We start from the raw sequence: 27,350 nt of genomic DNA, 5'->3' as shown, positions 1-27,350 counted from the left end.
AGCATTGGAAAAAGAGAAAGACATATTCAAAGGAAAATGCACTTGGGTAGTTAATTCTTCAGATCTTAAGCTAACATGTCGCGACCCACGATGGTGGTCATGGTTCACTTTCCTTGTTGCATTACGTTTGTCCTGAGGTAGACTTGGAATGTTTCTTTTTAATTTTTTGGTAGTGTATGCTGGTTGTTGGTCGTAAATTGTTGACTGACAGAAAATCAACCAAAATTACATGGTCAGGTCAAAGAAACGAAAGAATCAAGATGTTGAGCTGTTCATATAACTTTGCTGTTATGTAATACTAGGTCCTCAATAAGATGCAATTTTTACACACAAGGTGTCCAACAATATTAAAGAATAGAAATATAAACATAAGATAAGGCTTTCAAAATTTCCTCCACTTGAAACACTCGACCCTTTGTTCGCCCACTCTCGTCCTTTTACCCCTGTAACCGCCATTTGTACTTCCTTGTGTCTCAATTTTGCTGTTATCGCCTGTTTCTATTGAATGCAAGGCATCTGTATGCCCCCTCGGTAGCCCCTCAGTTCGCCTTCCAGCGCAGCATAGAACTGACTTTGGTTTTTTTGCACTGCACTGGGGAGGGCTGGAATTTCAAGAAGGAGGCCCTGGCCAACTTGGCACGGAATGTCGTCTTCTCTTCTCTACTCTCCTAAATGGAACCCCACCAGCTAACAGCACAGCGCTTTAGCTGTGAGGCCTTTCTCCTCCAGCCCCATCAACTTCCACTTCCAAGCTTTGAACCCCGTGCGGGATGTCTGGAAAATGAGTAGTTGTGTCTTTCTTTGCCTCTTGACTTTGTCTGAAGCCCGTACCAACCCTCAAATTCCCTTCCATCAAGGGAATTGGATCACCTACATGTTATCACGGTTTGCTTTAATTTATTCCTTTAGTTTTCCTTCTGAGCCTCTCGGGAATGTAGCTTCTTTTTCCTCCCTTCTGTCTTTGGTCGGCTGTCTTCTCATTGCAACGAGATATGGATCAAAGGGATACTCCGAAGGGTAAAAGACCTGGAAAAGAGTTTTATAGCGTTTGACCACCTTTTGTTGTCTTTGCATTCATTTGCAGAGGAACCGAGCATGTGCTATTACTATGACGGGGACGGCATTTGCGAGGACTTTGAGAGAGAGACTGGCGTTCGAGACTGCGGCCTTTACACACCCAGCGGCTTCCTGGACCAGTGGGCATCCGCTGTGGATGTTTCCCACGAGAAGAAACCATACTGCTCGGGAGAGGTTGCGGCTGGTTATCCTGCTGTTACGAAGGTAACGTCCTTTTTAAGCCTTCTATCCCATCCATCCATCCATCCATCCATCCATCCATCCATCCATCCATCCATCCATCCATCCATCCATCCATCCATCCATCCATCCATCCATCCATCCATTTTCTGAACCGCTTAGTCCCCACGGGGGTCGCGGGCGTGCTGGAGCCTATCCCAGCCGTCATCGGGCAGTAGGCGGGGGACACCCTGAACGGGTTGCCAGCCAATCGCAGGGCACACAGAGACAGACAACCAATCACACTCACACCTAGGGACAATTTGGAGTCTTCAATCGGCCTACCAAGCATGTTTTTGGAATGTGGGAGGAAACCGGAGTGCCCGGAGAAAACCCGTGCGGGCCCGGGGAGAACATGCAAACTCCACACAGGGAGGACCGGAGGTGTAATCGAACCCGCACCCTCCTAACTGTGAGACGGACGTGCTAACCAGTGCGCCACCGAGCCGGAATAGTCAATGACTAGGCTCATATACATAGACAAACTAAAATACATGATTTGAAATATGGTAGGAAATTGAAGTCCCAAAGAAAGCAAGAGAACACACAAATAGCCCAAACTGAGATTCAAACCCAGAACCTCTGAGAGACACACACAGGCTTGACAATAATGCCCACTTTATATCCTCATATATTTCATTTCAATCCATAGATGACATCATCATTTTTTGCCAAACAACTTATTTTGCCAGTAAAGTCATTTTAAAGATTGGGATGTTTAATTAGATCCCCCCCCTCCCCTCCCCTCCCCTGTGGCAGATGCATAAATTTGCCTCTCTCATTAGAGTAATGCTTCCAGAAGACGGGACACGAAGCCATTGATTCCACCCGAGCGTGGTGGAAGCATTGATCTGTTGCCGTTGGGACGCGATGGCACAAATCATTAGGGCGACACATATATCAAGTCGACCAAAATCCTCATGTATGTGGAAGGGCATAACCCTCGAATTCCCTCTGGGGCGTTGACATGTGCTACATAAAACCATCTCCTTCATGTCCTTATTTATTATTTCTCTTCAGCGGCTGGTCTTTTTACAGCATTCAAGGCGTCCAAAGCAACTAAAGGATTCCCCATCTTTCCACACTTTGTTTAATATGAGAGTAACTCTACTATGCATCATTAATCTTCATACCAAGAACCATTTGAGTTTTTCAAAGTCATGCGAGTATTGACTGTGCTTGTTCTTTGCTACTGATGATCACTGTAAAACGTCATTCCTGGATGGTTGTGGTCAGGGAGAATTTGAAAATGACTTACTGTGTCTATGTAACAATGCCATGAAGGTCGTCCATCTACATAGAGACCACGTGTCCGGGTCAAAAGGTCATGAGTGCATTTCTATTCTCCCTTTATATATTTTCTTATAATGACAATCTGGGTCTAAGGACTGCTGGATAGCTGTTATCTGTGTAGGGTCGGTAGTTCTCCAAGAAATCTGTCGTCCCCTCTGTCAAGGACATTAGATATCTTCAGCTGTCTAACAAATAAAGATGATATTGATAACCTATTCCTATCTTTCACTAACCACAACCCTCTACAGCTATAACTAGCACCATTCTGAACCATTAGTAAGCCTAAATTTAACAATTTCTCTTACCACGTCCCAATCTTCACCACTGAAACCAACCATGGCAAACCCTAACCCTAATAATTTCTCCCCCCTTCTTCTTGAGTGACCGTGCATAAATGAGATTAAAGTTGACCCTTTCTCGGATGGCTAAGCTGCTATTGTGAAAAGGTTCTTTGAGTTCAAAACTTTGTGCTTTGGGTACACCTCACTCTCAATCTGTGTCACTTCCTCTGCTAATCCTTGCGCAATAAACGTACTTTAAAGAAAATACCCTTTGCTACATAAGTGATTTTTATGCCTCGTGTCTGGGTTTTCCCTTCTGGTCTCTGCTCAGCTTACCAAAGAGTTTATCATTTGCATCCATCTCCATGTATCATCACTGTCCTTGTAGTGCTTGTTTTCTTTCCAGAAATGGAGGCAAGGCCATAACTAACATGCATCTCAACATCTTAAGTGCTCCTTGGCATGGATTCTATACATCTTTTTTTTCCCTCCAGGATGGATGTACGGCATAGTGTCACACACTTGAAAAAGTGGCTGTGCAAATGAGCAGATTTTTTTTTTCTTTTTAAACTACATCACGTCACCTGTCCTGTTAATAGCTCGCTTCATCCCATGTGGATTAATTTCAAAGCGCTTTGATAAAGTCTGGCGAGAGATGTCCTGATAGAAGACGGCACATTTTTGCGGCGTTGCAAACGGTTGCTTTTTATATTCTGAATGAGCTTGTTGAGGATAGGACATCATTTCCCCACGATCTCATAAACAAGTCCTGTGTTGGCTTTGTGTATCAGTTCTTTTGATGTCCCACGACAGTGTTGATTCCGTGTGTGCCTCTACAAAACGAGCAGCTGCGATAGGAATCTTTACGGATGCAAGAAAGGCAACAACAGCGCAAGAAGGCACTTGAGGAGAAAGAGAGATCGTGTCTCTGCACGAAATCTTAAGTTTAGCCTGTGTGTGTGTAAAAAAAAAAAGTGTGCGTGTTGAGAACCTTTTACACAGACATTTATGTATTCGACTGTAAAGCAGTTAAATCGATAAGTACTTGCAGCCATATATCATGTGTTGAAATGCTGATTATGCGCTTTTATAAGATTTTTTCCTGCTTAACTTTAAAACTGCAGTTTTTCTGCCATAGGTTTTTTTTTTTTTTATTGTATCTTGGAAAACAAGTGTAGGTCCAATCTAAAGTTTAGCAGCATCCTTTGAGAAAAGGCAGAACCCTTCTGGCTCAAGTAAATACAATCTTGTGACTACTGATGAGATTAGTTTTCAAAACTGCACATTTTTAGGTGAATGTTACTTTTCCAATTTAAGGGGTTAGATGCATTGACGGATGGGGTTAGATGTCATAAGCAAGGTTAGTACAGTCCTTGCTGGAAATGATATATTTAAATTGCCAAGAAAATGGTTCTTTGTTTACCATTCTTCTTGCAAAATATCTTTAAATGAGCAATTTGACGTATGCTGTTACATCAATGACCTCCATTCAGTGATTAGCTCAGCTCCCCCATTAAACCTCAGGTGGTCCATGTTGCTTGATCTTTAAGCAATCACACAAGCACCCCCTCGACTCCACTGGGGAATTAAATGCGCTACAGTTGTCATCACGGTGAGCAACACACTGTTCTCTCATCAACAAGGCTTGACTTGAGGGATTGAGAACTAACTGACCTTTGTGTTTGTTTGTACATGAGTGCTCATTTGCATGTACATCGGGGGTTAGTGCACATTCCAATTTCAGATGAAACAGCAAGGCAGGTGATTTCTCTTGAGATATTTGCTGCCCAGGCAATCTCTGACGCAAACCCCCCCGAGCATCCCTTGAGAATGCCACCCTTAATTATACATAAGTAACAGAAGGGGATAACATTTGAGTTCTCTCACGCTGCCAGAAAGTGTTTCTTTATGAAGCTCATCCGTGTTGAGGTGTTAACACATGAATGAGGCTGGAAAAGAATAAAATGGAGTGAAAATAGAATAATATATGGAATTGTTATTGCCATGGAAAGTACACGAGAGTGAAAATTTACATCTGGACTTGAGCAAAAATTTGATTAGTAGCTAACTCACTTATCTGGCAATAAAAACTCGTTCCATCCCAAAGACAAATTTATGTCATTTCAAACAGTCACATTTAATCCCAGATACTTATTTTTTCACAAACCAATACTGACTAAAAATCTTTGAATGGTTGAGACCAAGTCCAAACCGAGACTATGTTAACCCTTGCACTATGACTAAATCAAATCAGCCCATCACCAAGTCTCACAGACCTCAAATTTGAAGCTTTTGCGCAATCTCAGTTGCTATCCAAGCAAATATTGAGAAATAAAATAAGTGGCCCACTTTTGTCTTACAGCGCCCAAAAAAGCAATCGGAAGCACCATGTAAAGGCTACTGTAGAGCAGATACTCGCATTACAGATGAAAAAAAAAAACAGTAGCCGGGCTGCCGCTTTCAGCAGGAGAGGAAAGCCAGCTCTTTTGGCACAGACTCCCTCGCCAACATTCCCTCAAACCGCACAGACCTCGTCAGGCAGCATGCCAGTGACATAAGCGTGTGGTAACATTAAAAAGAAACCTCTGGGATGGCGTTCCTTTTTCCCTTTTGCTTTTCCCGTTTCAATTATTATTGCGGCTCTGCCATGCAAAAACCTCAGTGCGGTCGGTGTGTTTTTTTTCATGGCACTGTTGACCCCACATAACATTTTCAAGCTGTTAATATGCAAGGCTTTGGTCTTGTTCTGCTCAGCAAAGGGGACCACTGACTGAGGGGCATTTATCCTCTCAGCAGACCCATCTGTTTTCAACTTTCCGCCATCGCACGCCCACCAACTCATATATGTTAGATTGCGGTCGATGCTCGCTACCACCCAGTCTTCCCTGATGAGACAGGCTTAGGTAAACTGCATAATTGCCCTCCCTCGTTAGTGCTTAACAGCCTCGCTCTCAGCAGGCTGCCGACGTCACTGCCATTAGCCGTGCACCAATGAGACCGTGAGCCTCAATGGTTGAGGGTGGGACTGGGTGACAGGACATTACCTCACACGCCAGGCGCTCACCAACATTCCGGTAAACCATGGGATGGCGCTTGGAAAGTGATGCTCGTTTCTTTCTCTGTTGCTTGTTCTCTTTCCTTCCACAAATACCTCGCAGCTGCTTACGTCTCCTCGGGCTTCAAATTCATAGTATGTATGTTTGCCAAGAATCTGAGGAATAAACCTAAAAACATACCTGTGGCAAATATGTTTTGATGTTATTGCGTCAATGGTTTCCAACCTCTGCAATGTAAAAAGCCCATTGCAGCTAATGTAGCCTACTAAGGGCTAACTTGAATAGCCTTCATCTATTCATTACCAATTGGAGTCTATCACAGATGTGGGTGAACCTGGACGACAACCTGGATTGGTTGCCAGTCAAATTCAAAGTGACAATTTAAACTGCGAGGTAAACCTGCAGTTACTGAACATGAATCTCCTGCATAGCAAACGTGTCACCGCCGGTAATTCATCAATACAATTTATTTTTGTCAATTGTCAGAACTCATGCACAAAATTTAAGAAGGTTTACATTTAGATATATTGCATTACGTGAACGACGGGGATTGTGTTCTTTATTTTTGATTATGCCAAAACACTCCACAAGATTCTTGTCTTGGAAAGATTTTCTATGTACGAGACAGTTTAGCCGTTTGTCAGACTGGCCAATACATTGTACCTAGCCCATACTTAAGACTAAGTCCATGTTGATTCTACAAGTGATTTGTTAAGTCGTTGGCACAAACAGCAAACAGTCTAGTCGTTAATATATCACAGCAAGTACCCCAATTATTGACTTTCTTAGGAGTGGCATAGAATTATATGGAGAGGGCTTGCCAGCATGAAAACAATCACTTTCTCTGGCCTATGTGTTGCATCTTTTCATTGCCAAGTACAGTAAAGATGATCTAAGTGAAGAAATGACCTCATGCTTGTGTTTATTGATAGGGTTTATTGAGTTGAACCAACAGTCTGGCTTCATAATAAGAGCGAAAGCCGGGCGGGGTTTAATCATTTTTCTACCTGGATGTTTGTCATGCTTCAGTTTTGTCCACATTCAGTACATCACTCTGTAGGAGTCATTAATATCGCCATGACTTTAACTTTACCAAGAGTGTTTCCCTCTTTAATCATGACTTCTTTCTCTAACATTTCCCCGTGCCCACAAACTTTCAAAGTAATGAGTCCGACAGTTGCCCTCTCACTCTTTTTCTGCTTGACTTCCTCTCCTTTCCATTGCCCCCTGGCTCCACATTAATGCTGCTGTTAGCTAAAGTAATGTTTAACAAACACTAGCGGGTGTCTACAGATATGGTCGGTCGCTCTGTTGCCTGACCAGCCAGCTGGTACAAATTAAGACCGCACGTATTCCCCGTGAGGTTTTGTTCCGAGTGGACACCTAGAATGGCATACATGATTTAATATCGGTACTTTCTTGAATTTGTTACAGGGGCTTATTGAGTTATTTTTTAAGTATTGTGAACTTAGTGTTGTGGTTGTTCCTGCTGTGATGACAGGACCAAATGTTTTGGAAGATTTAAGGTTGTTGATCTCAGAACAGTCGCTGGCTTTCTCTTTAGAATGTGACTGGTAGAGGGAAAAACAAGTTCCATGCAGGAATGAGTCACAATGGTTTGTTTAGACGCTTCGAAGACTGGTGACACCATTAAGACAGTCGAAACTGGCTTTGTGTTGGGAGAAGTGAGGCACTCGTAGTAAAATGGGCAATAAAATGTTTGCTGAGAGTTGGCTGACTGTTTCATTCATTCATTCATCATTGCGTTGGTAGTGCGGTGGTTCACATGGCTGACTTGCACACAGCTGGCATAAGATTGATTCGCACTCAATGCCCCATTCACCATTGCACCGCGACTGACTGGCGACAAGTCCAGGGTGTAGTCCTACGGCTACACCCGTAAAGAGCTGGGGGTTAGGGTTCAAGACTGGATCCCTTCGCATGTGTGTGTGTCACTTCCTTTCAATAATCTCATAGTAAGGAAATCTCAAGTGCGTTCATCCTATTCCTCATGAATAAAGGTTGCGGTTCCAGAATTCTGTCAAATGAAGTCATTTTGGCGTAACACTGTAAAATATTAAGCCAGAAGCAAATACTTTAAGTGTGAAAGTCAGCAGTATACAATTAGTCTAAAACTTAGCTTGAGCATAGCAAGCAAGTGCTCCAATTATCGTATTTTCCGGACTATAAGGCGCACCTAAAAACCTCAAATTTTCTCAAAAGCCGACAGTGCGCCTTACAGTCCGATGCGCCTTATATATGGACTAAATTCCTAAATTTAAACTGGCCCGAAGCATTGTGTCATGAAATCAATCATAGGTGGCCCGCTGAAGACTATGAATCATGAATCAAAAAGACTATGCATCATTATTTTGTGATTATAAAGTACCGTATTTGCCGGTGTATTGGTCGACCTTTTTCGATCCAAAATCGACCGAAAAAAATCGACCTCGACTTATACACCGAGTCATAAAATTTAACTTCGTATTCATCGCTTCAAATGTGATGGTAACCAAGGCCGTTTCTCATGCATCTCATTGTGCGTTGCACTTAGAAAATTTGAACCGGGCGGCGTGCGCGAGTGCGCGGCCCGCTGGAAGTCGAATGAGGCGCCGCCACCACCTCCGCGGTGCTTATAAACAGCCGATCCGCTCGGCGGGGGCTATTTTCGGCCACTTGGCTCGTGCGCACGGCCTCCCGGATGTGCCGGGCGGGTGCGCGAGCTCGCCGGCCGCTGGAAGTCGAATGAGACGCCGCGACCACCTCCGCGGTGCTTATAAACACCCGATCCACTCGGCGGGGGCTATTTTCGGCCACTTGGCTCGTGCGCACGGCCTCCCGGATGTGCCGGGCGGGTGCGCGAGCTCGCCGGCCGCTGGAAGTCGAATGAGACGCCGCGACCACCTCCGCGGTGCTTATAAACAGCCGATCCGCTCGGCAGGGGCTATTTTCGGCCACTTGGCTCGTGCGCACGGCCTCCCGGATGTGCCGGGCGGGTGCGCGAGCTCGCCGGCCGCTGGAAGTCCAATGAGGCGCCGCGATCTCCTCCGCGGTGCTTATAAAGTGCCGATCCGCTCGGCTTGGAGCTATTCCCGGCCTCCCGTTGGTGCCGGGTGGCGTGCGCGAGCTCGCCGGCCGCGATCTCCTCCGCGGTGCTTATAAACAGCCGCATGCGCACGGCCTCCCGGAATTTGAACACATTTCGTCAATAAATTTCGCATATTGAATTTTGAAGTTTAATATAATGCAACAATTGAGCTCGACTTATACAAAGGATATATCATAAAATCGTAAATTTCCGTCGAATTTTAGGGGGTCGACTTATACACCGAGTCGACCTGTACACCGGCAAATACGGTAATTTGTTGCGTCTGAAGTTGAAATAAAAAAAAGATAAAATGGAGAATGATTAATTTGGATTAAAAATCTGACATGATGCATTAATGGTGCGCCTTATAGTCCAGTGCATCTTATATAAGGACAAAGTTTTAAAATGGGCCATTCATTGAAGGTGCGCCTTATAGTCCGAAAAATACAGTACGTTCTAACAACGCTCACAATTCCCTCGAAGTATTCACATTTTTATTCCTGTAACGCTAAAGGCGTTGGTGTCCCATCCCCACTTTTCACAAGCAGTGACCCTCCTTGTTTGTCATCGCTACGCACTAACTGCCAGTGCAATACCTCGCTGAGCATACCAGTTTAAATCATCCATATCTGCCGTCTCCTCCCCTTGTCTCTGGGCACCTTGAGACTATAAATATTCTGTGTAGCACATTTTGTCATCTCTTCCCGCTGTGATATTAAGGCTGTTTTAATCAAGCAATCAATTGAAAGGTCTGCTAGCAGGCGGTATTTCTTAATAGCCAGACTGAAGGAGGGCAAATATCTGTGTTGTCATATTCTTTGCTTTGTTCCAGTTTTGCCTTGTTACATTCACGTGTGCTGATTTTGGTGTTGTACCACTCATATGCAAACTACTGTGTAGTCTTGCCTGCCAATCACTTTTGTGTGAACAGTCGTCTTGGCCTTGAATACCGCAGCCTACAAATATACAGTTACTAATGCCTTTGACAGTTACTTTTGCCTCTAGGGGTGGGCTGACTGGTCAGTATTGATACAGTTTGACTGTGATAGAGCTAAAGTCATCTGGTTTTCATTCAACTCATGTATTTCCCCCCATTTTCTCGTTTTTATTCTATTGAGGGAAAGACTCATGGCAAAGACATTGCAAAGACTACCTGTCTCAAATTTGTCAATAATAGTGACATGACTAAGCAGATGTTTGTCCGGTCTCGCAGACTTTGGCTTTCGCAGATGGTAAACTGGTAGAAGTAGCCTTGGAATATTAATAATTGTTTCCATGTGGTTTATTACTCAACCTGTTATAAAGAGACTTCTATAAATGTCTGCGGGGTTCTGTAGCCCTCCCCTCGACGCATTCATCAACAAACGTTCATTTTTACTGTCCACAGGGATACATTTTTGGTCTTATTATAATACCTGATCATGGCTCAACGGAGTCCAAGGAATGTTTCCCTGCAGTGTGTTTGAAGGCTCTTGCTACATCACGACTGTATCAAATTAAGCTTCTTAGGTTAACGCTAGGCATGTGGACGCAGGGATTGGGTGCACATTTTGGTTTTCTCAAGAATTTCTGATCAATCTTGATACAATAGCTCAGTTGTTGAAATATGTTTTTGTCCAGTGATGATCCATTTATAAGTGATTGCAAGATCCACAGTGGTCACTCTTGCGCACATCATTGCAAATTTCATTTTTGTTCCATGGAATAAAAATTCAAAGTATTCTTATTGCGAACTCTGTCTTTTGATAGCAAGGGTTTTTGCTAATAGAAATTGAGTTTGTGAATTTCTGCTGACATGGCATTCAAACTATTGGTTTATTATGGACCGTAACAATGCCCTTGAGTGAGAGATCCATTGGTGTCTGCTTTATCTCAGAAAATATGTACAATATAGACCGAGCTTGATAGTAAACTAACCTGACTGAAATACAGGTATAATATAACTGGAAAAGACAGTCATGATATTAAAATGAAACCTAATAGAAAATAATGTATTGAATCAAAATCATTGCTTCGTCACAGATGGGAGACAAGTGACCGATTTAGGAGTCTTTGGGATCGGATGATGGAGAGACAAATATATAAACAGATGGTGTCTGTGGCTTTAAGATCAGATGAAAGGTATTGAGCCATCTTTACAAAAGCACACAGTATTGAAGATTGAAACTGGTTGAGAGGAGGACGGTGAAACACTACACTGGAACGATGTGATTGATGTCACTAGGATGCTTTGTTTTGCAAGTTGACCGCCATTTGAAGTTCCACTGGCGTCAAAGAACAGCTTGGGGTTGAACTTCAGGGGTGCTACCAAGAATTTTTTTGTTTTTTGATGGGCCCTTCCTTTTACAGCAAGTCATGCAAATACAGTGTATTGTTACTTTCTCGTCATATGATTCCGATGATTGAAAGGTCCTTTACAAGTAACCTGCACATTATTCTCAGCAATTAGCAATGACCTGAAAAAACCCCATCACAGTGTCATGGGACTCTATTCACAAAATGGCATTTTCATTCTCATAGGAATACTCATTTCTGCTGCATCAGCAGAAAGTATAGAGGCCATGTCAACAGATTCAGGGAACAGATAATATGGGCAGATAGGTGGATAGGACAGTTTTTCCACGGTGGCAGAATCTTACAGTAGCCCCTGTAGCAAAAAATCTCCGGTTACGGGTGTCCCATTTCACTAGCTCAGGACAGTGGGTGACACGGGCCGTCCTTGTTTATCTGCCCTCCAGTTGCCTTTGTGTTTGCTAATCCTTTACTTTGCGTCCACTTGTCACCTTTTTCTCCATTGTTACTTTTGTTTCTTTTCAATCTATGATGTTTTCTTCCTATGCTTCACCATCCTTTGACAGCAAATATTGACACGCAAGACAATGTGGACCATTTGACTCGTTTTCTTGAAAACCAAGCGTCAGCAAATTTGGAACTGTAACAGCACTCTAGCGCCTTGTAGTGGACAGGTGTAGCATAACATTTTAAAGGCGCAACAAACTGGTTGTATGTAAAACAATGTGTTGATTGACTGAAATAGAAACAAAACAAAAGGGCCTGATCTTTGGGGACCAATAAAGTTAAGCACAAGGGGCACAGGATGGCTAGAACATTCTTTGTCTACTACAACTACTAGTCAAAATAGTAGTAAATGTTTTATGCCCTCTACTTCTTGTCTTTCCTTAGACATGTCAGTCCAAGGTGTTTGATCTCTCTGATGGGGTTTCTCAATACGCCTGGTTCCCGTGTCACGACGCCCGCAAGTCTCGGTGGGGATACCCAAACTTCTGGCTTAAGGTAAAATCAGATTAATTTCCTTAATTGATTTAATGGATAGAGTTGACACTGATGCAACATTTGAGTCATTCAGGTTTTAGTGTTATAAACCAACTGAAAATCCTTAATGTTTTACATTTGTGTCTCTAACTGAATCTAATGTTGTAGACTGTTATGTTAGCATGCAAGATGGTGCAACAAGTGAATGAATTGTCAGTTTTGATGAGTGTTATTTGATTAGCCACCTTAACATTTTAAACCAGGACACCATGCAATGCAGCATCGCATTATATCCTAATTACAGTGGCTGCTTTCTTTAAAAATACTGAAAAGATGCTTAAAACCTTAAACATACATCTTGGTTTTATAACACCCTGTGTTCGTGAACCATTAACTTTTAAGATTTGGCTGAAAAGAGGGAAAAATGCCTAAAAGAATGTGACCACATAATACAGTAACATTTATGGTGCAATATAAGCAAGTTGAATACGGCTCAGAAGAAAAACACTTAATAGCGCAGTTGGTTTCGCTCATTGGAAATCTGGGCTTGTCTTCTTCTCTTATTCAGGCCCACTTTTCTCACCCGATGGTGGCGGCAGCGGTGATCATACACCTGGCGGCTGACGGGACGGGTTACATCGACCAGACTCAATGTAACATCACCGTTCAGCTGGTGGACACCAAAGAAGGAATCCATAGTCTTGGCAAGAACATTCACATACTATTTCTCCAGCGCCCAGTACAAATATTTGGTCTGTATTTGGTCAACAAAAGCCAAAACTTTTCTTGGTCCTTCTTCACAGGTGAATGGCGACTGAGCTGCCGTACAAACCCGTTGGTGATTCCAGTGAGCCACGACTTATCGGTGGCCTTCTACCACACCAAGGCCATCCTGGTCATGTTCGCCTCCCGCCTGGTGGCCATCTCCGGTGTGGGTTTGCGCTCTTTCCAGTCCTTTGACCCCATCACCATCAGCAGCTGCCAGAGTAATGAGATCTACAACCCCACTGGTCAAAGGTGAGTAAGCAAAATGTGCCAACATACCACAGGCCGTACAATTGATTCCATATTGTCAAACTTTGCTGTCATCGTTTATTTCACGATGCAATTGTAGTCTGACTAAAATTAGTAAATGTAATAATGTGTTTATGCCAAATAATGACGTGCCATACCAGAGGAATCAGACATGCTTCATTTACTCCAAATCAATCTGAGACACAATTCCGCGAATGTGCTAAACATTGCCTGTATTCACTGGGAAGTTTATTTATACGTCCCTGACGGACAAATTTCCTCTGACCAGAAATGATTCGTTTAACTCCCCAAAGTTTAGCAAAGCAGATGTCTCGATTTCCCCACAAAAACACACAACTAGAATTGCCATTCAAGAAAATATGAATTGGAAAAATTATACATATATAATGTAGCACCCTAAAACTTGAATATAAACCACACAGCACGGTTGAGGGTCACGTGTCAGAATCTCATCGAATGCTAATCATCATTAAAACCATCTTCACATAAAATAAGTGGAATTTTTTTCTCCATGATTCTATTCAACTCCAACTGTTTATGAGCTTTGGTAGGTGCTGCTGTTCTTGTTAGCATCAGAGTTAGCTGTGTGTTTGTGTGTGTGTTCGTGCATGCGTGCGTGTGAGAGGATGTGTGGAAAGCCAACATGTGATGCAGCCAGCCACTTCAAATCAAAGTCCAACACCACCAACAATTGTTGATGTCATTCCTCTGGGTTGTTCATTGGACCACCAACGCGATTTTGTAGTAAAATTCGTTCTTTTGGAGATTTGGTACTATTTTGAATTCAAAACCTTTTTGAGTGACGAGTCACTGAACCACAAAAAAAGACGACATCCAACCGCACGTATAAAGGAACTCGCAGTGTTTACCCGATTGCCACACCGCTGTCACGCATGCAACTGTTCGCACTGATGATCCACACATATATACACACAAACACTCACGGTTTTGCCATGCCACATGTTTCGAGTAAACATCCACAAAGGACTCTTGTGGCTGTGAAGGTGTGCGGCTAGCGATAAAGCTCTTTATGCTGTTTGTCATGTGTCAAAAACTAAATTGATTTAGAACTATATCTGCAATGGATGCCAACACATGCTGATTTGACTAACCATCATAGTCGAAAATGAGTTTGAGGCTTCATTTTGAGCAAATTTCTCATTTTGTTAGCGTAGACGTCAGCTTTCGCAAAGGTCTCCCGTTTTTGTGCGCCTCCATCTCCAGTGCTGCCTCGTTCACACACATTTCCTGTAACATTCCAAAACACCACATCCCTACCCCTCCACACCACCTCCCCTCATCCGCCTCCACTCGTTAACAACAGTAAAAAGCTATTAAACGTCACTTTGTGCACACCGTTCTCCCGTTCCGTTTTTTCGTGCCAGTCCACAGTTAAGTATTGAGTTATACGATGCACAAGGCTTAATATTGACTGGTTAAATCCAAATTTATGACAAAAGGATTCCAAGTACCAAAGAATATGAAGTACCTCCGGATTTCCTCCAATTCATTGTCCGCGACTGCTCTACTATTTTTCATCACCTTTATATTTGAACAGGATATTCTGAGTATAGTTCTTTAATTGTTTTTTGCAAATACTTTATGTAGAGTATTTATTTATTTGTTTTTTTCTTAACCAGGTAAGGCAATTGAGAGCAGTTACAATGCATACCTCTGGTTCAATGCCTTGCTCAAGGACACTTTGACAGCAGACAATGATGGGTGTTGGCATTCGAACCAACTGAGCGACAGCTGCTTCTGACTGGCTAAATCAGACTGTGATTGCATCATTATAGCGCCACATGTCGCCCTGCCTTGCATATTTAAACATTTTATTTGGCCTAATTCCATTATGAACAATAAATTTTTACGCTTGTCAGTTGCGGGATGGAACCATTGGGCATGAACGCATATAAATACAGTAGCCTACATACTACGTAGGCAGCCTGTGATTCAGTGGAAGGGGAAAAAGCACTTAAATAAGAAAGATTACAGCTACAAGAGAGGCCGTAAAACAGAAATGGATGAAGAGATAAAACTCGAGATTAAATTTCTGCAGTCCAACATATGCGCACACACACACTTTCTCTGTGGACCCCTATATGGTAGACTTGTAAAAAAAAAAAACATTGTCAGTTTGAGCGTGCAGGCATTTCACGAGCATGAAATGCCAACGCAGTCCTTGTATCTGCCACTCTTCATTCCAACATGTCACTCCGCAATGTGTCGATCCCAGCCTTCACTTCTCCTCCTTCACATGCCAAATATGGCTGTCTTCTGTCTCCGTGTGGTTTATCGATCCACTATGTAAAGCAGTCATCGAGGGACAGATGTGGTCACTGACATTTTACATTGTTACTTCACCCACCTCCATTTGTGACTTTCACTCGTTCACTTTCTTTTTCCCTCCCCCTCTATCTATCACCATCTTCGCAGTTGTGTACATTATTCGTGCGAAGCCATCGACTGCCAGGAGCCCTTGATCCGCAATGCAGAGCTCAAGTGCAACAACGCTGGCCGCCATTTCTACAACGGCGACCGCTGCACCATCTCCTGCAACTCGGGATATGTCCTGCAGATCCACCAGGATGATGACATCATCAAGAGCCAGGTGATGCACAACATAGTCTATACATTATAAAGAGCATATTGGGACATGCGTGCCAATGTGAATGCACACACGATGCAAACTTCAGCACACAAGTGGCCAGGAGAGAGCTTCTGCTTGCCTCTGCACTTCTTTTGTCACCTGCCAGTGCCACAGCCAGTCCCTCGGGTTGGGTGAGGTAGGGGGAAGGGGATGACATCATCCAGGTAGACATAGTGCGGCACTGAGGAGCTGGGGAGATGTCCACCCGGCGCCTCCTCTCTGCACATGTGAGCGCCTCATACCTGTTTAGTCCCTCGCCGAGAATGCTGCGCCATCACCTCAGACAGTCACTTTGTGTGCCTGTCGCTCTGCTGGGACCATGACATCATCGCATAGTGTCTGCTCCCCCTCCCCTCCCTCTTTCACTCCCAGCCTCTCTCACTTCCTTTACGCATGCGTGTGCACACTCACACACACACACGCACGGACGCACGCACGCGCGCACATACACACACACACACACACACACACACACACACATACACACACAGTGAAGCCACTGTTTAACTGCATAGATTTGCTACCGCGTCGGCACATAAAAGGCACTTGCATGTAGAAACCGACACGCATACGGGAAATTGCACTCAATGCCCTGCATAAACAAGATACACACAGATGCAGGTACATGCACTTTTACAAGTCAATAAACAAACAGGAGCGTTGACGCCATGCCGTAAAGTCGTAAAATTGGCTTCAAGATTCTGGAAAGGCCAGTATAAATGCTTTATCCCCCAATATGACTAACGTTGAAGCCAGAATAATAAGAAACGAGATAACAAAGTGTCCAATGAGCTTTTATGCATAGCCACACGTGTGTAATGATTAAAAAAAAGTGAGCAGACTTTCCCAGAGTTTAGTAAGTATTGTGTCCTTTATAGCTGTCCCTGATGTGTCCTCTGCTCAGTGACCCGGTCTGCACTGTACATGTGCATAAAGTGCCACATGGGAATAATTACACCAGTGGAGTGTGGCGGTGCATTTACATCCACAAACACAATAGTTCCCCATTGAGTCTGAGCGCGTCGCTAATTGCATTAGGGTTTGATTGACGCCGCACTTTGTGGCTATTCATCAATGCCAATTCATTTAGTGCTAAATTATGCTTTGTTAGAGTGGCAGGGGCAGGTATATGTGGAGAAAGTGGAGGGGAGGGACAGCGGCAAATAGGAAAGATGGTAAGGTCTGCCCCATTTTGTGTACAGTTATTTAAATAGAGAAGGCTAACCTCAATCAAAATACTAAGATGTGTTAAGCAGGACCGCCGAGGAAGACAAAAATGGGTTGTAGGTGCACCAGATGATGGATTTGTTTGAAGGAAATCACATCGTTATTCTATGTATACATGTAGGAGTCTTCATCATCACACATAAGACGTTCGGGCAAACTCTGACCTTTTGACATTTTTAGAAATGTGGCAAGTTTTCAAATCTTATTGCCATACTTCACCCAAATACAAAAAAAGTCAATTATAAAATATTTGTCGTATACACTGTTTCAATTTATTCACCATCATATCAAACCAATTTGAGGGCTTCATACCTGTGAAAAATTACCTAGATGAACCCTCTTGGGAATTTTTTTATTGATGTTTAAGTGGCATCAAAACGGCAATCTGTTTGAAAAAATATTCCGGAATGTGTAACACTTTCATCAATTCTAAAAAGATGACTTTCCTCAATTTCCCCAGTTCTTGAAAGAAACAACTACTGATATGATATTGAGACTCTCAGTCAGTTTGCTGTCTAAAGAAGACAAAATGTTATCTGCTGATTGAAACAGTATTACGGAATATTCAATGACAAATGTTAAGAAATACTGAAAAAAACCAAAACAAAAAACAATGGATTGATCATTTATTTATGCCATAGTCAATGAAGAAAATGATGTAGTCAAATGTCCAACCCCAGTCAGAGTCACTCTGAGGTCACTTCAAGGGTTTGGATCATTTCAGCGATGAGCCATGTTCCTCTTGACTCTTAAACTTGGCTACATATGTTCTTTAAGTAGGCAGACAGAAAACCATGTGCCAAAAAACATCAACATAAATTTGCAAAATGATTTTCAAATGAGCCTTGTCCTGTCACTGGGGGCACCTAAATCACTCCGCTCAGCTCACATGTCGCCGATAATAGAGCTGATGCTGCAAAGTAGTTCTGCTGACAGAATGATGTTTATAATTACTCTATAGAATGTGGTGGGGTTGAGTGGGGGCGGATGTGGCTTTTTTTTTTTTTTTTTTTTTTTTACGCCTGGGACAGCAGCGTACATTTGTCGAAACACTGGACAAACAAGACGAACGTGAAGGTGATTTAAGGCAATCACTGTGAACGCCTATTCTTACATCCCGATTTCAAAAGCGAGCTGAGTCACGAGCCGTCGTTCCATTGCAAAGTCAAATCAAGTTCAACAACACAGAAGTTGAACAAAATAAAATATCAGATTGCTTTTATTCAAAGTGAAATTGTCTGTTTTCTATTGAAAAGAGCTTTGACTGTTAGTCTCTTGTGCTTGCGCCAACTGGCGAGCAATATGGTTGTGATTTGTGATCAAAATAAGCTTGTTCTTTTAATATCTTACATTATATCAGTTGGGGTAGGAAAGCCCCTTTGACTTTTTGAGGTCAATATTATTCTTAGACCAAATTGCTAATTTGAGTGCTTTCCCTTCCATACAAATTCATAAAATCTTACTGGTGCGTTTATCTCCATCAAAATTTGGGCGAAGTTACCGGTATGAATTAAAAAAAAAATTCTCTGTAGTGATAACTTAGTAGACCTACCAAATAGCGGCCATGTTTGGTTTGGGATTATGTTGCAGAAAATAAAATCATGTCTGAAACTATATCTGGACCACCACTTGATGAAATACTATATATTGTTTTTTAAAACTTATACATCTATTTTATATGACAATAATGTTAAAATGTTACTTTGCCTACTATCCATGGCTTCGCTGACAGTTTAGATTCTGGTACACATTATTCAAAATATAATTACTTTCAATGGGAAATTTCTATTTGAAAGTAAACCAAAAGTGTTTCATGGAATGAATTGTGGTTGCCTTGTTGCTCGAGTTGAAAAGTTTAGCAGGCAGTGTCTTCTTATCTTCTTCCATTAGCCATTGTATCTTTGTCACACTAAAAAAAAAAAGATCCAGGAACACCTTCTTCTCTGGATATTTTCTTTCTCCCCCCCATCCGTACGTTTAAGTTGTAAATGTTGCAGCTGTCTGTTTTCCATTTGAATCGCTTTCAAGTGGTCAGAGAACACTGAGTACTGGCACCACAACTGACTAATAGCCACGGTTTCTCATATAGACATCCCTTTCGGGCTCTACTGGCTTGTCGTAATACAACACGGCAACTTGAAAGTGCTCGGCGAGCTGAATTACGGCCGTACTGTATGTGATCAAGTCAGCCCAACTACATATTAGATTTAGAGTGTGACCAGAAGACCCTCTTAAGTCTCTTTAAGGCGGTGGTGCATGGTGTCAACGTGTGACCTGTAAATGTGTGTGGCCGTGCAAGGAGGGGGGCCACTATAGGCTCCGTTCAGACAAATGCCGTGGAATGTCCCAGCGGCCATTACCTTCAGTACGGAATTAATGCGTATTAGACGCTGACATTATTTTAGTGAAAGGGCATTTGAAGTAGGAAGTCAGTCAGTTCATCTGAAGATGTCTTCTACTGCTTTTTGTCTTCTACTGCTAATTGCAGATACCTTTGAGTTAATTAAAATGTCTTTGCATAAGATAACGTTTAAGCAGCTATAGCTAACTTGCTAAATAACAGAAAATATATCTAAAAAACTAGTGCCTACTACTACCAAAACTCTGGACAGCTGAGGAGCTCTCTTTCTAATTGTCCCACCTCAATAGATTCCAAACACTTTAACCCTCATCAATGTTCTGGCCAAATTGGACCTTGCTAATTAAAAAATGCAACTCTGGCAAACTTCAATATCTCAGCGCTGCGTCATCACTATTTACCTCTTTCCAGTGACAGTTTTTGGGCTTCAGTTTTTTAAGCTTTTAAGTCAAACCAAAAACCTTCGCACAAAAAGAGCTTTTTGCCAGTCATGTGACGCAGCAACACTTATTCTAATTAATTTCAGAAGTATGTTTGAATCTTTGCTTGAACTTGTATCAAATTTCAAGAATATTCCCTGTACAGCTATTCGGGGTTTTAGATCAGTTCATTCCAATTAATTTTATTCGGAAATTAATTTTGAAAATTGGAGCTTGTTGCGGTACCGCCGCAGAGCAACACATGGGGTTCTTCGTTTTAGATATACAGTTGCTTCCAGCTAAAATATCCGTCTGCACCATGTTTGCGGATTTTATAACCCGAAAAGGTTATTATGTGCTTAAATCCTTCAGTGGTTCTGGTTCCTTCTCTCATTCATTAGGTTACAATGAGAGCTTATATTGTTGCCAGAGTCGAAATCCTTACTGGGTTTTGTCGCTCAAAGACTCTCTGATGTTACTGGTTTTTCTGCACACAAATCATTTTTTTTTCTTCACAACAGCGGTTGGCTAGACATCAAGTCAACCTCAGCCAAAATACCAGCGGGAGTCCTTTTTATTGTACAATACAAGCTTCAAGTCTACGCGTGTCCAAATTTATACTGAAAATGTGTTTCCTTTGCTGTTTTAGTGCGTCAAATCATCAACATAATGAACGGGATAACGACATATAAGTTGTTTCCATCAAACCATTCCAAATGTGGTACTTCTATATAGCGCCATTAGAACGTATTACTAAAATACAAGTGCAGTATATAGGCCGCAGCCATACTTTTCACATGTGCTCATGTGTTTGTGTGCCGCTTAAGGAAAAGCTCTGGCTCGAATGAAAATGTCGTCCTTCTGTTGGTTCTTGTGTCTAATAGGCTGCCTGGCTTGAATTAGGCAGAGTGGCCAAAGGTTGTTAAAGTGGCTACTGGAGGAGCGCTAGTCAGCTGTAAAGTTTTTAAAGGAGGGAAACTTCCCACAAATTTACACGCACAGCGGCACTCGCAGCCTTACGTGCCCTATAGCAGCCTACCACAGACCTTTAACAGCACTCAATATTGTCATCGGATGGCTTTCCTTTGCGTTTGAAGAACCTTGCATGCATACCCTTTGTAATCATATTAGCTCCCAGGGGATTAATGACTCGCTTTTACGGCGGCCTCGCTCACATGGGACGCATGTGTTGCGTTCTAAGCATTCGATCTCGCCGGGAGTTTATTTATTTGGGGTGAACCTGATACTGTTATGCAGTGTCATATGCTGGGATCCAGATGAAAGATCAAAAATTAATGACGGCAGAGAAATAAGAGGTTTCTGTTGCAAAAGAAAAGTCTGCTCAATTGAATGACGTTTATATTTGGACACTCTTTAAAGGGAAAACAAAAAGTGGAGAAATTTATGCTAAAAACACAGATTTTCCTTTATTTAGTCTGAGTCGGCGACGGATGTCAAAATGATAAAAGGTTCCCAGCTTTGTTGCGAGATTTGTTGGCGTGGTCATAAATTTAAGCATTCCCGTTGTGTAACATGTTGCGAGTTAATAGGAAAGGATGAAAACACTTGAGGTTTGGACGGCGCTCCGCATTTTGCTCTCATCCCTCTCAATAGAATACCACAAGCCAACTAATATAAAGGAATCAGAACTATTTCTGTTAGTGTATCAAGCCAATCAGAAGTTTCGATTTGGAGAAATTTTATAACTGTTGTTTATCCCTCCCCTCATTTTTTTTCACACAGCTTCAGTGTATGAACACCAACTCTATGCGTGCATGCTGCCAAACATTTGTATAATAGTGCAAGTTTTATTAATGCTTGTCTGGCTCCTTTCCGTTGTGTCCTCTTCCATTTCACCAGCCTTTGCGGCCCCAATCAGTCAACTTGAAGGTCTGACGTCGTTTTTTGTTTGAGAATCCCAGACTGGCGGGATTTAGATTTATGGATATCAGTCAGCTGTCAATCAATAAATCATGCCGCTAAGCTAAGGGCATTAGCTTGGTAGGTCAAATCTGTGTATGTGTCATTGTGCCAACTTTTTGTATTTCTATCCACCAGACAAAAAAAATTATGGGCTGTCTGTCAAAAAAATTTGATGCACCAAAACCGATCTGGAGAAACATTCAGTGTGTGTGTGTGTGTGTGTGTGTGTGTGTGAGTGCTTCCCAGAAATTGACACACTGCTACCTAGGTCAGCCTGCATTGTGTTAGCGCTGAGGTGTTAGGTGCACTTGTAGGATATCAGTTGTCTGAATGGTGCAACTTGCCCTTACAAATGCTCCTGGAACTGCTGAGTGGCCAGTGCGGTTTACCGACGTGCCGTAAGCTAAGCTCAATTGAATTTTTTTAGCGACAGGCTTATAAAAGCATATATCGGACAGCGAATCACTATCATCAACGAGCAAACGTCGATCGGTTGGGTTATTTCGTCTTGAAGTCAAAAACTGCACTGGGTAAAACACTTAAAGTGGCAGTTACCTTTAAGGACCTTTGACTTCAGCAACCTCATCCATCCCGTTTCGAGATATTATCAAAAATGAATAGGCTTCATGTTTAAGTCAGCTGGTTAACCCTAAAAAAAAAAAAAAAAAAAACAGAGTTTCTTTCGCACGTATGTGATATTAAAAAAATTGTTTACGACAGTTCTGATATCCAACATTTAGATCTTATGAATGGCGCGCCAGTCTGTTTACATTGTACATTTACCATATACAAGCGTACTACTACCAAATGATAATCTTCTGAAAATTAGGACACATAAGATATTTCTTTACAAAGAAACTAGTCGAACAACTTTTGAAACGATACCCTGTGCTCCTTTGCAGTCTGACTCTTTGGTGACCATAACCTGCGCAAACGGCAAATGGAACAAACAGGTGTCATGCGAGCCAGTCGACTGCGGTCTGCCTGACAAATATCACGTTCATCCGGCCAATTTCAACTTCCCCGAGGGGACCACCTATGGCAAGAAGAGCACTTTCCAATGTCGTGAACCCGCCCAGCTTGTAGGTGAGTGGCCTCGTCGTGCTCGTGCATGTATAGATGTTTTTTTTCAGCCTGCCCTTAAAATACCTTTGGCGAGGTTTGCTTGGGAAAAAAAAGATGGCATAAACTTAAGTGCAATCTTGGGAGTGTCAGACAAGCAAACAGATGAGGCCCGTGTCTTCTCTTACATTGTTTTCATTTTTAAATTTTAATGCGCATTAGGATCCTGGTAAGTTCTGCATTTTTCAGAGTCTAGTGGGAGAGATACAAAGCAAGATGACACGACTTTTACAGGCAACTGAACATCTCCTTCAATCTACACGTTTTCGTTTGTTGATCAGGTACCAACAACACGCTGACCTGCTTGGAGGATGGGCTGTGGTCCTTCCCGGAGGCTCTCTGCGAGCTTCGCTGCCCAGCTCCTCCGCCCGTGCCCAACGCCGTGCTGCAGACTAAACGCTGCAATGAGACGGGCCTCAAAGTGGGATCACTGTGCAAGTACAAATGCAGGCCGGGCTATCATGTGACCAATAAACCCAAGAGGTAAAGAAGCAAATGGTCATTGATGAATGAATCTTTTGTCCCCACAAACAGAATTGTGGTGAATAGAAACAGATTATTTGAAACATTCTCAAATTTCCTCATCATAATTTACATTTTTACAGGCGAGCGTTTAAACGTCAGTGCACTGAAGACGGCAGTTGGCTGGAGGGGGCGTGCGAACCGGTGACTTGCGACCCCCCGCCACCAATCTTCCATGGTTCCTACCACTGCACCGACGGCTTCCGCTTCGACAGCGTTTGCCGACTTAACTGCTCTGACCCGGCCGGTAATAGCGCTAATGCCGTCACTGGAGGCTCCGCCCACACGGTGAGGCTGCTGCACGCTCCATGCAAGCAGGTCTGTCCATCTCTTGCCTCTCTTTCTATCCTTGATTGCACTTTTTGTGTGTACGTCTATCATGTGTCATTTGTAGAGCAACAAAACATTGCCTTTGTCTTGGATTCTTTCCTCTTTTTGAGTGTTTAGTACTTTGAAGGCTTTATGCAAAAAGAGATAAATCGATGAACTAAAATAAATACATGGACGGGTAGATAATTAGATCATGGATGGTTAGATTATTTAAAAAAATCAAAAATACTACTGTAAAAAAGTCAATTAAAATATTGTATATTAATTACTTTTTCTAATAGATTTTTCATTGATTACAATTAATTGGAAATAAGAAAAATGAACAAATTTTAAAATGAGTAAAAATAATCTAAATGCAAACTGATATCATTTTAGTTAGCTTCCTAAATAATTAAGATAATTATATATATATATATATATATATATATATATATATATATATATATATATATATATATATATATATATATATATATATATATATATATTAGCAACACCATAAATTTAACTTAATCGGCTTAATACCCCCCCACGAGTCTTCATTTAAAGACATTTGGAGGCACAGTTTAAGAGAGATCCTAATTTGTGCCTCAAGTGCTTAAAGCACCGTAGAAGAACCTGAGCGCTTTAATCTTTTATCCGTATTGTGTAAAACAGACAATATTGTCAACTAAACACATGCTATAAACAGTTCTCTGATAAGTTCCTAGTATAGATATTTAATGAAACTGACTTGCCCCCATAGTACCTGCCATCTTTTATCGGGTAGTCCTTACATTGTTTTCAGGTTAGTCGACTCCCATAGCACCCCTTAGTTTGATGCTGCTCTATTCAGAAGGCTATTGATTTCCACAACAACCCTGCTTGGCTTGGAATTCTGAAATGTATACACCTCTTAATCTGCTCGGCCTCTCAGGCCTCGTGGCTTGGATGCCTGATAAAAGTTGGATTGTATTTCCCTGCTTTTGCAACGAGATGCCAGCATAATGTCCTCGCGTAATGTCCTCGTCCTGCCAGTCGGTTGAGCGTGTCCGTGTTGTTTTTGCAGGGCGCGAGCTCCAACGCCATCCGCTGTAGGAAGGACGGCAACTGGACGGGGTCCTTCCGCCTCTGCCCCAATATCAAAGGCCAGTGTTCCTTACCTCAAAACCTGCATTACAGCCTTCAGTACTCATGCAGGCGAGGTCATGGCATAGGTGGGTATGCACTCAGAGATCAGCTTTCTTTATTAATCATGTCAACGTTTTTGCTTGCATCACTGTTTCTGACAATCTCCAAGGGTCTTATATCATGACTTGAATCTGCATTACAAAGTACTTTCGTGGTAGGGTTAGCATCAGCCAACCGAAAGTGTTTATGTGGTGTTCTGGTAATAAGCTAGGATGAAAATAATTAGCTGAAAACAACCACTTGGAGTGGTCGTACTAATTAACTGATTCGGTTGACTTGATTGTTGATTAATGGAGTCGTGGAGCAATTTAGACCAAGATGAGTGTACTACTTGGTTGTAACCAGCAGAGGTGCTGTCATCAATATCATCAAATGCCCATTGCTAAAATGTTGGATTTTTTTTGTCTGGATTTCCCGTCACGCGCAGGCGAGGAGTGTGAGCTGTCGTGCAGGGAGAGCAACAACGACGTGGTGATCCTCCCTAGCAACATGACGGCAGAGGGTGTACTCAAGGAGCACTGGAGGAACCCACACAAGGTCAAGGTACGTTGGAGGTGTCCACTTCACCGTTGTGACAGACGCACTTGACAAAGCCCTGTGATCCACAACTCTCCTTTAAGGAATTTGCCGCCTGGTGTCGATATCCTTGCTCCATCGGTCGCAATTCGAAAAAGGCCCACGTGTGCCTGCCTTTTATCTTCCGCCGTGACCAAATGTTTTGATTTGAAACATGGCAACCCCTCAGACATTTTTCAGAACATGGTGTTACCGTCTAGCATAGTCGTTATAGTGCTTGAGCCGACTGCTATTTTTGGGATATGCAGACAAGTCACACCTGTGCAAACGTTCAATTTTTGTGTGTGTGTCATACTGGAATAAATTACAGAAATTGAGTCAAATAATGTTATAGACGTTAGGTTGAGCAGGGAAGGTTTAAGGTTTGGGTTGGGTTTGGGTGAAGGATTACAAATATGTCTAGTGTTAAGAGTTAGAATTTAGGCGTAACGTGCATGTTTAGTGTTCACATCAAAATTTGAGTTTACTATATATAGGGTTAGAGTTGGGGTGAATGTTAGGGTTAAGCATTTTGCATTTATCCTAACCTAACCCGAACATCATCCCAATAGTTTACAGAAACTGTCCCAATTTATACTTGGGTCTGGGTGTCTCTGAGCCACATCAAGTATTCCACAAAAAAGGGTTCAAAAAGTACAACTAATCCAGTCTTCTCAACATTTATTTATAACAGTTCAGAAAATTAACGGCCCCTCAAAACAAAAACAAGATTGATGACCCTGTCCCCCATAGCGTATTCCGCAACATGTCTTGTTGAATAATGACATCTGATTTCTTGAGCAATGCAACTTTCTCCGTACATTGAAGAAATGTGAGGGGGGGAAAAAATAAATAAAATAAAACGGTCCAGCTCCTATTTTTCTTGAAATTGGCTGTTCTTGTTGCTGATATTTTCTTCACGTTAGGTTTTACAAAGTCGTGACTAGGACTGGGTGAAAGAATATCTTTTCATGCCACTTGTTGTCACTTTGGAATTGCATTTCGCCAAAAGCTGTCATGAGCATGAGCTATGGGCTACAAAAAGCTCAGGGCAATATCAAAAAAGGTGGGGGCCCCACTAGTGTTAAACTTTGATGTCAAGTAGGGGGCCGCAAAATATCACCCTGTGAGCCACACGTTGCCCCCAGGCTGCAAGTTTGAAACCTGTGCTGTATGGTATAGGAGTAGTATCACATTTAATGATGATCCATCCATCCATCCATTTTCTATACCGCTTGTCCCTATGGGGGTCGTGGGCGTGCTGGAGCCTATCCTAGCATTGCTTTGTTTATTTTTTGATAGGGAAAGTTGAGGGGACACTGATGTGGAAAGAATCACACTATTTATGTGTTGGTGTGCTTTCCCTCCTACAACCCATTTCGTATGCTTTCAGAGTCACGCTGAGTCAGCAGTGGGCTGGGCCACGAGGACATGAAATGATCTGTTTTTCATGGGTGTACGTAATTGATATGATTTGTGCTCAGTGGTAAATTGAGCCTGTGCTGTTGGAGGGCGCCGCAATGGATTGCATACAAGTGAACCCGTAAAGAGATAGCGGTCATATGCCAGAAGGTTGAGTGCGTCCTGGGAGCCAAAGCTCAGCATTGACATTGTTACTTCTGCGGGAAGATGATTTATTAACTATTACTTTGACAGACAGTCAGTTGCCCTAAAGTCAATGAAGTGTTTTTATCTAAACGATTGACTTAAGTGTGTGTATCTTATTCCACAGACAAAAATGATCATCAACA

The 27,350-nt window shown here is 42.4% G+C and overlaps 1 protein-coding gene across 3 annotated transcripts in view; it reads left to right on the top strand.

Annotated features, from left to right (window-relative positions):
• Positions 1-27,350, top strand: part of pappaa (pregnancy-associated plasma protein A, pappalysin 1a) — an 80,860-nt gene that overhangs the window by 39,063 nt on the left and 14,447 nt on the right. For 2 of the 3 annotated variants that reach the window (XM_088392209.1, XM_088392207.1), the window contains 10 exons: positions 1,085-1,281; positions 12,198-12,308; positions 12,856-12,991; positions 13,091-13,304; positions 15,759-15,933; positions 22,803-22,986; positions 23,304-23,505; positions 23,628-23,862; positions 24,923-25,070; positions 25,472-25,587. In XM_088392209.1, the coding sequence (XP_088248335.1) occupies positions 1,085-1,281; positions 12,198-12,308; positions 12,856-12,991; positions 13,091-13,304; positions 15,759-15,933; positions 22,803-22,986; positions 23,304-23,505; positions 23,628-23,862; positions 24,923-25,070; positions 25,472-25,587 (1,718 nt within the window). The remainder of the gene's footprint in view (positions 1-1,084; positions 1,282-12,197; positions 12,309-12,855; positions 12,992-13,090; positions 13,305-15,758; positions 15,934-22,802; positions 22,987-23,303; positions 23,506-23,627; positions 23,863-24,922; positions 25,071-25,471; positions 25,588-27,350) is intronic. The other variant, XM_088392208.1, reaches the window with a different exon arrangement.

The sequence above is a fragment of the Syngnathus floridae genome, chromosome 12 (assembly GCF_059516105.1).
Source record: "Syngnathus floridae isolate MCC-2025c chromosome 12, RoL_Sflo_1.0, whole genome shotgun sequence".
Taxonomy (NCBI): Eukaryota; Metazoa; Chordata; class Actinopteri; order Syngnathiformes; family Syngnathidae; genus Syngnathus; species Syngnathus floridae.
This window is presented reverse-complemented; position numbering and strand designations above follow the sequence as displayed.